Source organism: Prorops nasuta, unplaced genomic scaffold (genome assembly GCF_024137725.1).
Source record: "Prorops nasuta isolate Cenicafe-Biocafe unplaced genomic scaffold, Cenicafe_Pnas_1.2 PNAS00025, whole genome shotgun sequence".
Classification (NCBI taxonomy): Eukaryota; Metazoa; Arthropoda; class Insecta; order Hymenoptera; family Bethylidae; genus Prorops; species Prorops nasuta.
In genome coordinates, this window is record NW_027116822.1 from 484545 (window position 1) to 496980 (window position 12436).

General features: G+C 38.7%; 1 protein-coding gene across 3 annotated transcripts in view; it reads left to right on the plus strand.

The window, feature by feature from the left end:
• The window catches only part of LOC136782277 (agrin-like), a 208079-nt gene that overhangs the window by 134482 nt on the left and 61161 nt on the right, over positions 1 to 12436 (plus strand). For all 3 annotated transcript variants that reach the window (XM_066741593.1, XM_066741594.1, XM_066741595.1), the window contains exon 5: positions 2108 to 2317. In XM_066741593.1, coding sequence (XP_066597690.1) covers positions 2108 to 2317 — 210 coding nt within the window. The remainder of the gene's footprint in view (positions 1 to 2107; positions 2318 to 12436) is intronic.

Consider the following 12436-nt stretch of genomic DNA (forward strand, 5'->3'; position numbering starts at 1 on the left):
AGGCTGTCGAAAGGTTATAAGGCTGGATCTTCTATGTAGAACACTTTTGGAAACACTGCTGAATAACTTCGGTCTTCCTTAAATATTTATTTTCAACCAACCGCTTGATGAGGTTAAGGTAACTTATTATTAGATTACTGGGACGTATACTCGTGTGTATCTCGTAAACTCTGCAGTATCTTCTTGATATGTCTACACTTTAAAGCCTGAGAAACCTATCTTTAATAAATATTTTAACTCTTTGTTTTATATGGTGCGTTTAAAAAAATTCCATTCAATTACCCCCCTCACGATTTATCATATCTATATTAAAAACAATAATTTTACCAAACTATCGGAATCTATATGTACTTGAATAAAACATGAAGAATGTGAAATTTCAAATTCCGACGATCCCGATTAGAGCTCTTGGACGAGAATCAGTTTCAGGACGTGTCGGGTAAAAGCTTTAAAGGATCAGGACACCTACAATGGCCCTGGTAGCCATTGAGGAAATGTGTGGACTGGGCTCCTAGAGAAAAAGTGGTCTTTATCGGTTTTTTCACGCCCAGTGGCCGCTCGGGCCAGACGAGAGGCGTTTGCCAAGTCGGCCAAAAGGAGATGGAAGAGTGGTATGAAGGGCGGTGGGATGGGAGGTGAAAGGAGGAGGGGGGAGTGAAAAAAACTCAGGGGTCGCGAAGAAAACGATTGACCTAAGCTGACCGAAGTCGGGCGATTTTTTCGCGGGATCAACTCGTCCACTATATTAATGACCGTGGAGCACGGATTATCCAACATGACTCTCATGGTGGTAAATCTTAAGGCTACGTAGGGAAAGGGGAGGGGAGTGGTAGAAAACTTTACCAGAAAATTGATTACTTTTTCCAGAGTCCGTTCGATAAGTGGAAAGACACCTCAAGGTTTACACTCTGGAAAGTCATTATCCAAACGAAGAACTCAACTTTTCTTTAGCCCAAACTCGATCCTCTCTAATTATCTCCGGAGAGTCTTCAAGTTTTATCCCAACAATTTACGTAAAAAATTAATTACTGCTTAAATTGTTATTTTTTGTAAATAGTGATTATATATAATGCGTTAATTCTGCTATAAACAATTGTATCGAATTTGGAGCATCGCTCTAGTGAACATGGTAGATTGAAAGTGGGGCAGAAAGATGAGTAGTAGAATGGCTCGTTTCAAGTTTTATCTCAACGATTTACGTAACAAATTAATTACTCCTCAAACTGTGTAATTATTTCTAAATAATGATTATGACGCGTCAATTTTACTATAAGCGGTTCTATCGAATTTAGAGTATCACTTTGATGGACGTTGAAGGCAGATTGAAAGTGGAGCAGAGAGAGAGAGAGATGAGTGGTAGAATGGCTCATTCTCAAAACTCTCGCCTCTCGTCATGAACATTATTCGTAAAGTCTCTCCGTTCTCCTTCGTTGCTTTTATACGCCACGTCATTAAAACCAGATCGTTAAACGCGTAATAAAGCCGGCCTACGGACCTTCGTGTGCCACCTCGACAAACTCGAAATTCGATTCCCGAGCAGCGGCAGCAGCGACATTAAACAGAAATGGTCGAATTCGTAATTCCATTCTTCTCTAAGTAATTAGAAATTGCTGTCTGTATAGCATTTGCTTAAATTCTTTAATTCCATTATCATTTTTTTACTCACCATGCACGAGACAATGATAAGAAAATTCTCAACAATTTTTATTGTTGATCATCCAAATGAGTGTGTGGCATGGGTAGGTAAAAAATTTATGTGAGAGTTATACGGTCAACGTTACAATATTATATCTATATATATATGAAATGAATTTTTTTGCAGAGAAAAAGATGTCGTTTGGTGAGTGTTTTGCAGGTAGCGAGCCGATGATTGATACTTGCTCGGTACGGCTTGATACGACGTTGCACACGCGATCATAAAAAGGAAATCGATATTACAATCCAGTCTCTAACTCTCTCTATCTCTCTCACTTATTTCTGTAATTTTCTCTCGCGAATATAGTCTCATTGAAAATTAACAGAAATTAATTAATTGATTAATATAATGGTGGAGTTTTTCGAGTGATTGGAATATTTAGTTAACGTTTAATTCTTTTTTTCCTTTCAGAACCTTGCGAGAAGACATATTGTGCATGGGGCGCAACGTGCGTGGTGTCTGAAACTGGACGAGCACAATGTCAGTGTCCCGTGGACTGCCCCACCAATCACGTGCCTGTTTGTGGTTTGGATGATGTCACGTATACGAACCACTGTCATCTGCGACAAGCCAGCTGTCACAATAGGAAAAACAACCGAGTCAAACACGAAGGCGCTTGTAGTGAGTAATTTATTACTACTTTGCTCTTTTTTTTTTTAGTTTTTTTTTTATTAGCAACCAGTTCGTCCCGAATGAGAATTTTCTGCGTTTATTGGATGAGAGGATCATCGATGGGCAAATCACTATTCATTTATTCTTAACAAATAGTTTAAGGATTTCAATCTGAATGTAGGACGTCCAAATGTCAAATTGGGATACGATTACTGGAAGTTCGACTCAAAAGCGAAAGTTGATCCTGAGGCGCGCGTAACTTAGCCATTCGATTACGAAAGTTCGCAGTCGCGTTTCGGATTTCAAGAAACCGGAGTTCGATCCGGAAGGAAACTTTTCAATCCAACCTTTCTTGCCAAGTCCCATCGAAGATACTGCAGGTTAATCTATTCAAAAGACACTTTCTTCAAAATGGAGTAATCTTGATGAATAGAAGATACCATAAATACTGTCAATTCGATTTTCTCAATTACTGAGAAGAGCTTTGGCAAGAAATTCAAAAACGATAAGAAATTGCTTAAATTTTAGTAATTTACTTTCTTCTAGGAAATAAGACACTGATATTTCTTTTAATTTTTCATTGGATCCTTTGGAGAAGAAAATAATTGATAAAATATGCAATATTTATTGCTAGATCTTTCCCACGTTCTTGTAAACAGTGTTATAAATTAGGCTTCCTTGAGAGCCGAGAGTTGGTACAGAGTTTTCTTTCGTCCAACGAACGTCACGTGGAACATGAAAGGAGAGAGGAGGGTGAGGGTGAGGGGGGTGAAACGATTCATTCGAATCTTTGGATGGTGTGTTTTTGGGGCACGTCCATGGTAGGAATTTAAATTCATGTAGGGAACGGTTGAGCCGAGGCAGCATCGACCACTGCAGAGCCACTTACAAGCTGGCACGCCTGACTGCACCAAGTCCACCACTACTTGCCAGCTTGTCCCATGGAACGTGCGTCGATTTCTTGCCGTTCTAATTCTATCCCTGAAAAGCAGGATTGGGATAGGTCCACCAAGAAAGTAATGCCAGGCTTCTCTTTCCAAGGCAGACACCGGATGCTTGGCAAATAAATGAATGCCAAATGAGCTCCGAATATCCCCCCGTCAAAGCTTCCTCATCCTCGTTCTTATCCCTCCCTTTTACTGCTATTCTCCGGAAAGACTCTTTTCAAAACCGAAATCCACTGGGAATAAGTGGAGTAGCTCAAAAACTAATCAGACACCGAACAAAATCTATCATTTTTATTTTTTCACTGCTACTGGAAAAATATCAGGGATAAGAAAGAATAACGTCATTATTAATAATCACGCTTTCACGTTTATTATAGCAAATTTCTATTTGAGAAAAAATTTTTCTCTTTCAAATGATTCAAAACTGAAATTCAGTAGTAATAAGTGGAGTAACTCAGGCACTAATCAGCCCGATGAAAATCTATGATTCTAATTTATTTCTCTGCTTTTGGAAAAGTAGTATGATAAACACAGTACAGTGTCGTCTGTATAAATAATAAGGTTTTTCACATTTCTGAGATAAAATTCCTGTGCAGAAGAAGTTTTTCTCGTCGGGATGATTGAGGGATAAAGTTGCAATCCGTTCGATTCTCGCTGGCGTAAATCGCAAAGGACTCGCGCCGGCTGTTGGAAAATCGAGCTTACTAGAGAGAGCGAGGGGGGGGGGGGGTGTTCGCGACTGAGAATAAGAGATGAATCGTGAACTGGCGAGTAATTGACGTTGCCGACAAATCGAGACTCGACACGCAAACACTCCACGCTGCATTCTAAACAAACTCGTATAAACCCCCGCAATTTCCGGCCGGCGCAAAATTGCACCACCTACGCGCGAACTCCACCGTAATGCTCTTTTTTTTTTTTGTTTCCGAAGCCTCGAGCACTCGAATATCCACCTGGCATTCCCGTCCGCCACATTTTAAGTCTTATAATTAATTTGCATCCACTCTCCTTGAATTAAATCACCAAGTGATCCTTATAAATAGACGAAACACTCGTTTAGACATTCCGTTCTCGCGAATGAACGAATTTCGGCTGCGGCAGATAATAATAGGAATACAAGAATATTTAATCGATGACTTATAACGATTATGATTTTGAGTTGGGAGAAAGTTTCGGGTTGGCGTAGAATTTAGGGGAGTAATACGTAAAAGGGGAATAAAGCATAATAGTGATTTTCTTGACGCTTATGGCTTTTCAATTGCGGATCTGTGCGATTGAGCTTTCTGATAAATCTTATCAAAGGAAATATAAGGCCTTGAACCCTCACAGAATCAAATTACCTGTTAGATCCTTTGAAGGAAACCGAAGCTTAGTTAATTACTTGGCCAAGAAGCCTCAAATTGCTCAGAAGCTTTCAAGCTATTCGCCAATACTTTCCCAGTTTCCTAAAATCTTTCCCTTCGACTCAACAATGATTCATGCATTACTATATACAGATAGATATTTTCGTGAATAGCGATTGCTTCTTTCTCGTAGCTCTCTGAGAGATTTGAAAAAATTTAATCTCAAAGTGCAACCTCTTTGCATTAGCCACACTTCCTTCGACCAAAAATTTCAATAATCTCTAAAATGTGTTTGTTATTCGTGTGTATGTATGTAAATTTAAATTTTAATAAATAGCTGTTATAAAGTAGATTTAGCCTAGATTAATTATAAGAATTGACGAAGGAGACCTTCACGTAAGAAAATAGATGAAGAAGGTTCCAGTGAAATGTAAATAGTTCAAAGTAAAAAGATTATCGAGAAGGTTTGATGAGCCTTCGGGGAATACTTCTTGCAACTTTTTATTCATTCTTGCACCAAGTCAAAGTTTTCGAGAGGAACGTGTTTGCGTGTTCCTGGGTCTGGCTCAAAGTTTCGGTGAAGAATCTAGCAGAAAATGACAGCTGGGAGAAAATCAACGTGAAAAAAAAATGTTTCCATGCTTTTTCCAGACCACATTTTTTACGACGAGTATTACGATGGGAAGATAAAATGAAAAAAAACCATGTTCTTTCGACAGTTTATTTCACACATAAACAAGAAAAGTCAGTGGAATATTAAAATATATATCAAATAGCTGTTCAATATTTACAAGTAGTACAAATTTTTCGTGAAAGAGTACATTACTTAATTTTTAGAAAAACAAGTTAACTTTAATGACGAAGTTTAGTGCCTGAATCTTGCTGAAAGTACTCAAGGAACCACCAGGACATTCAATTTGCAAAGGAAAAACTTTCACTTCGCACTTCATTCACTCTCGAGCTTTCGTTTCCTTTTTGGATTTTACTTTCCTTCCATTTGACTTTACGAAATAAAAAATTCATAAAAACAGTTTTCCTTTTTCAAAACTCAATTGATTTATCGAATACTTTTTCTTTTTAAAGCGTAGAAGTATAATAATTAACATTTACATCCTTGCTGAAATATTATTTTTGGTTATAGAAACTTGTGTTATAATTATCCACTTTATATCCTGTTGAAGTCCCTACTTAAATCTTTTCCTTTCGCCTCTCATTTCCACTTTTTAACGTCTTTTCAATTTTATTTTCCCGTTCTTTAATACTTATTGAAAGTTAACTCTCTCACAGTGACTAATATCATCTTCTTTCTCTGCCATTTCACTTTGTCTCCACTTATTTCATTACTCGTACTTCCCTTAACTTTATTTCTATACTTTACACCGTGCTCTACTCTTCACCGTGCATTTCTATCACCACAAAATAATCAAACTTGACAACAAGCTTTTTCACAAAAGTTTTCTTAAAATCAAAGTAACGTTCCCACTAAAGTCGTGTCATGGGTAGGATAAACTACTTTTTCTTAGTTTTACCAGGGTTGATCTTCTTGCTCTTGTTTTTGGCTGGTGGATATTCGCGGCTGGTGAACATTGAGTACTAGCTGTGGAGTTTCCTGGTCCGGTTACGCGTTTGGACTTTGGCTAGGGTTTGTAACTATTTGGCCAGGAGCCATGCATAGAGGCGCGCTCTAATAAGTGTGTACCACTAGTAGCTAATACCCCCCTAGCTGACAAATGCTTTAATACCTGCCATTGGCAGCACCGGAACTTCTTTGTTCCCGCGAACTCTGCGGACTCTAATCGATCGCCTACCCAACTGTGACCCAACCCACATTCTTCTTCTTCTTCTTCTTCTACTTCTACTTTTTCTTCTTCTTGCTCTTCCTCCTCTTATTTTTTTATCATCACTTTTCTCGTCACTCTAATCCATTCCCACCCCGCCTTTTTCTTTGTAATTAAAACACGACGCGATTAAAATACAGCCTGAAGCTGTCTATATATATATATATATATACCAACCCTTACAGCAAATATCGCCAAGTTTTAATTAATTCGGTACTCTTAACATTCCTCGCAATTCCATAAAAAACATTCGACACTGTTTGATCACTTTAAAGCTCTATTCGTAAAAATCTATCTATTTCGATGTATCATCGATCCCGGTTTTCAAAATTGTTAAAACAAACCTGCAACTCTCCTATTTCCACTGGTTTTTAGTTTCTTTCACATTTTTCTCCTCTGTACAACTCGAATATTCTAAAGTTTTTTTTTGTTTTTCATACAAGCTTTCGCTCCCTTATTTTGGAATTTTTTCCAGTATTGTTTACACTGCTACGACTCGCATCTTTGTTATTTAAATTTGGACGAATTTGGTGCAGGGAAATTCTTGAGTAAAAATTCGGTGAGAGGGTAAAGCATAAAAGATCGAGAAGCACGTAAAGGTAGATTTGGAAGTTTGTGCAGAGAGTTCGGTACAGGAGTTATGGATTTTTCCATGGCGAAAATTATTTACGCCCGATAAATGATGAATGGTAGTCACCAAAATACGAAAGTCGACTAAATATGTTTGTCGAATCGCGACTGGACTTTATAAGCGGATTCCGTATGAAAGTAAAGGATTGCGAGGATTAGGGGGAAAGTTGGGGCGTATTTTCGTCGCCGGCCATTAAATAATTTTAGCAGGTCATTTGTCAGAAAGTCGAGAAAGTATATTTTTCCTCGGGTACAAACGAAAATCCATGGTGGGTTGGCGAAAATTATTTTATTACTCAGCCATTCCTGAACATCCTTCTGCCTGGGAAATAGTTCAAAGTTGGACTACTGTCACGAATCCTTTCCAGAGAATTATGACTATTTTCAGCCAGACATAGTATCTCACACTCTCGCACTCGCAACCGTACAGATGCTTTTGGCAAGATAACTCGTGTCTTTCCAGTAATATTTAGGGCTTCCCACCTCTCTTATTCAAAATAATCATCAATCTTCCCCAAGAAAAGCTCACGACTTGCAACGATTATTCACTCATCATTTCCCAATTTTCTCTCGTGATGAATTGCGTCGTTCAATTATTATTTCTCAAGAAAACTAGTAGTATAAGTAAATAATAATTCATCCAAGGTAATCCAATCCACGATAATAAAAATTATTTTAATGGAATGAATAAACAAAATTCATTAACCATAGTGCTGAAGAAAAAAATGCAAATTTAAGAGTATACAACAAAAATCGATAAATTTGATTAACGAACGACTACAATGGATCCTCGAGAATGGTCGTTTTTTATTTTCGAGACCCATTCATGGGCGGCTTTTTCAAGTCGAGGAACTTGGTAACCGGTGACTCCTACAGATTGCCAGTTCGAATCTCGTGAAAAATGTTCCGTGGCATTTTTCAGGATTAGCGTTTTCCAGGCAAGAAGAAAAAGAAGAAAGAGAGATGAGGTGGTACGAGCAGTGGGAAAGCAGGTGGAACGTAAAAGAGAAATAAGTGTGCGTGCGGCAAGGTTCTAGCCTCGCGTGTATGTGTGTGGAAGCGGCTATGAGAAGGTAGGAGGGAGGAGGAAGAAGGGGCAAAATAAAGAAGAAGTCTTTATGGAGACACATAACTCATGCCCCTTATTGAAACTTCCGCTTGAGAATGGATTAAGACGGCTCGTACGAAATTTGTCGAAATTTCCGCTCCGTATAATTTATTCTTCACCCCTTCTTCTCCTCCTTTCACATTTAGTTCTCCCCAAGAGATTCCACGTGCGAGCGCATTACGACTCCTGCAGATTCCAGCTGAGCTATAGTTCCCCTTAAAACTTGATAAAAGTGATAACAGCCGTGTAGCTTCTTATGCTCATCCTTGGAATTCATTTTCCTCGCTAAGTGAGACCTGCAAGATTCTCCAGGATAGCTTATATTTCCTACTATAAATTTAAGAAGTTAGCACGAATTAGGAGCATCCCGCTGTGCCATGCGAGCTTCGTAAATTCAACAATTGCCTCGAGGCAGGAATCCAGGAATACCGATGAATATATTCGCGCTTTAGTGATATATCTCATGTTTAATATGCTTTTTTATTTTGTTGAAAAATTGAATATTGCATCTTCGACTAACTGCACGTGCTTAGAGTTTTTTATTTATAAAATTAGCAGAATCTGTGGAGAGAAGATTTATTGATTTGGCGGTGTGAAAGGAATTGCGTGACAGAGTGATAGAAAAGGTTTGAGAATAAAGAGAGTAGGTGAGGAAAGAAACATTTTTGCGAGGCGTTTTTTATCGTCCAAGTCAAATATTATACAATACTGGAAGAGAAGAGCGTGTATTTTGGGAAACGTGACGCGATACAGCTGCAAATCTTCGATATTGAATAGTATAGCCAGTCTTCGTGTTCTACGTGACGACTTTTTATATCCCCAGCCACATGTTTAAACCGTTTACGTACCATTCTCGAATCATCGAAAAAAAACATCTTGAATTTGTTCCTGACACACATTTTGTACTATCAACGAGTTTAGAAAAATGAGTATTTTTAATTTAAGAAAGAAACAAGAGAGAAAATAAGTAGAGAGACAATTTACCAGGAGTACCCAGGCTGAAATTGACTAGAGTTTGGTCCCAAATAGTGGTCCCGCGGGGACCATAAGGATAGTCGAATCTATACCATTCCAGGAATATTTTCACGGGCGTCTAGCAGCCTCGTCCCCGGAGAGAGGGAGAGTCCATTTTACGGAATGAAGACGTATGCGAAGAATCAGAAAACCAGCACCTGGAACTAGTAGGTAAAGTACGTCTGCGTCTGGCATGTCACCAGCAGCAAGTATTGCATTTGCCACTTGACTGATCCTCGCGAACCTATATGTTTGCCTAATCCCTGCATCTATTTTAAATATTCCCTCCAAACGACGAATCGATAAAAATCCATTAGTAATTCAGTAGTGCAAACGTTAAATAATTCGGACGGTTAAATCATACGATAAATTCTAGCTAAACTGATTATTCTATTTCACGGGGACTTATTCGATCATTGATACGAATGCATAAAATTCGTTAAAGGTCATTTATACGTTTCTATACAGAAAGTGGAGTATTAAAATAGTATAGCAATAAGCTGCTTTGACGAGAATATATAGTCCCAGCTCTCTCCAGAGGCCATAACGCAAATTCATTGAACTTCATTATTCCCAACATCCAAAATTGAACGTTCCGTTGGGGTAGGCAGTTACGTAGTGTCTCAATGTCCTTATAAATCGTCCTGCATACATATATTCAAAGCGTTGCGAGAGTGAGATGAAGCCTGCAAGTGTATATATGTGGCCATAAACATGTGCTTCAGCAATTTGCGTAAGCGAATATGAATTTTATTCTCGTGCCTATGAATTCTCTTTATACACATTATTCTATATGTATATGTATATGTACACATATACATGTACTGTACCATCCATGCGTGTGCAGAATATCTTTAACGTACGAATATATACTCATACAACAACAACGAACGTATCTTTGTAGAAACGTAGACAGTATAGAGATGCAAACTTGGCTCTTGCTTATTTGTGGAGGAATTTATAAAGCTACGTGAGTTTCTCGCGGATTCTAGACGCGAGTTTTAGCCGGTGGGGATTTGTGCTGGTTGAAATGCCTCTGTAACAATAAATACGTACATGCGAGTACTTTTCTCGTACAAGCGTTAAGGGTCGTAGGCTTATGTTGTCGTAAGCGTGTGCGACAGGCTGCAGGAAGCTGCTGTCCCATCAGTTATCGTCAAAACACTCTGAAAATACCTCGAGTCTTGCGGGTGTAATAATTGAAGAGGAAGCCCCAGCAGCCAGCCAGAGAAGATGGCTTGAAATTGAGGAGGCTAAATGGGGATCCTTGGATTAAGGACAACACAGCCTTCAGCAAGGACCTTGCCATATGCGACTCACTCCCTTCTTAAATTACTTACACCACCGCACAATTTTCTCGCAATACCCTCTCCTGTGCCTTTATGAAAGAATCTCTCCCAATCATTTCTAATTCAACGATACAACTTGCTTCGTACAAATATTCCCACGATTCGTCTCAATAGTTTTTTGGATATTTAAACGAAGATTTATGCTTCGTAAATCTCGAGTTCCATTTTAACTTATTTAAATCTACGCAGTATTTGCGAGGTATCGATATTTCTCGTCCACCTCTCTCTCTCTCTCTCTCTCTCTCGCGCATTTCTTATTCAAATTGTTATCTTTTTTTTTGTTTAAAAAGAAATGGCACGATTCACGTAGACATTCGGCAAAGCAGGCACGCGGAAGCACACTAGACCCGTCTCCAATATCTTAATGCACTTTCTTTCACGCGAGTATGAAACTTTATCTTCCCAGCGCAGTCACTGCAATTTAACTTTTTTCTATCTTCGCGAGAGTCGGAAATTTGTTAACTTTAAACGAAATACGACATTCATGATGCAAAGTTTTATTCGGAATGAAATATTTAATGTTGAGAATAAATTTTGCGTTGAAAAACATTGAAAGTGAATCAGTGTGGGATTGATCGCATTTCCACGCTCGATTCGAGTCAATATTGAAGCTTGGAATAACTCGATAATCGAAAATGTTATTGTATCAGATTGAAAATAATTTCAGGATTTATTCGTAGATCATGACGGGAATATTTCAGGAACGTTCGCGCGTGTTATTTTCAGAGTAATCGGCGTGTGTTGCACGTTTCGAAAGGGAGCACACGCTTGTCTCGTGGTTGGAAGACGAGAATTCGCGACGGAGCTGTAATGTTGCGACAGCATTGTGTAATTTTATATCCACCAAAAAGCACCCCTTCTATATATATATATGTATACAGTTTTCTGATTCTTTTCGTTTCCACTCGTATATTACACTTGGTTCCTCGAAACCTCCTAAAATCTTATCAGATTCCTTCCTTCAGTTTTATAACATTCTGTCTACCTTTTCAATCATCATTCTACTTTTCAGATAACTTCCCCTTTATCGCTCCACTCCTTTCCCATCGTCGTTTGTCTTTGCGACAGGGAATAGTACCAAACTTCGAGATGCTTTCACTTTTCTTCCTGAACAACAATATACATTTTCCAAGGGAAACTTTTGGAGATTCTCGTTGGGTTAAATTGGGTCAAGCTAGACCAAAATTTTGCACACCGTATTTTCGTGGAGGATCATTGTACGGCAGGCAGTTTTCTAAAGAATTTAAAGTAGCCATGAATTTCAAAGCAGATTTTAATGCGTGGCTTATGACACAAAAGCTAAACGTTAAATACAACTCTAAAGTTTAAAATGACTTTAAATTCTTCATAAGTCCACCACACAGTCGGCGAAGGTAACCTGTATGAGAAATTCGTGAGTCCTATGAATTTCCTAGTTGATTTTACTCTATTGCTTTTACGACGCGTTTTACTTCCTCGCTGTTTTCATTTTCTTATACAGAATCCACCCCCCCCCCTACCACTATCAAAAACCCCTTACACCCACACACATACCACGATTTATTCAAAATTCCCATCCCTCCAATTTTTTATTCATACATACCGTACGTAACTCGTAAAAATTAGCTGGACATCAATTATGTTACATCAACGTGTTAAAACCGTCTTGTTATAATGAACGGATGCTGTTAGGCAGGCAATACTTCTTCAAGGCAGTACTCGTATTTGCTTGAGAGGCAAAAGCTCGACTCGAATTTGATCCGCTTACTTGGTGAATATGGCGCTTAGTTTATACCAAGAGTGACGGCTCGTAATTCAATCTAAGCGAAACCCATTGCACCGTGACACCACGCTTTCCCGAAAGAAATGAAAAGCCCGTCGTCCATAATTTAGCCGACGGCTAAATGGGAAACGTCGTTT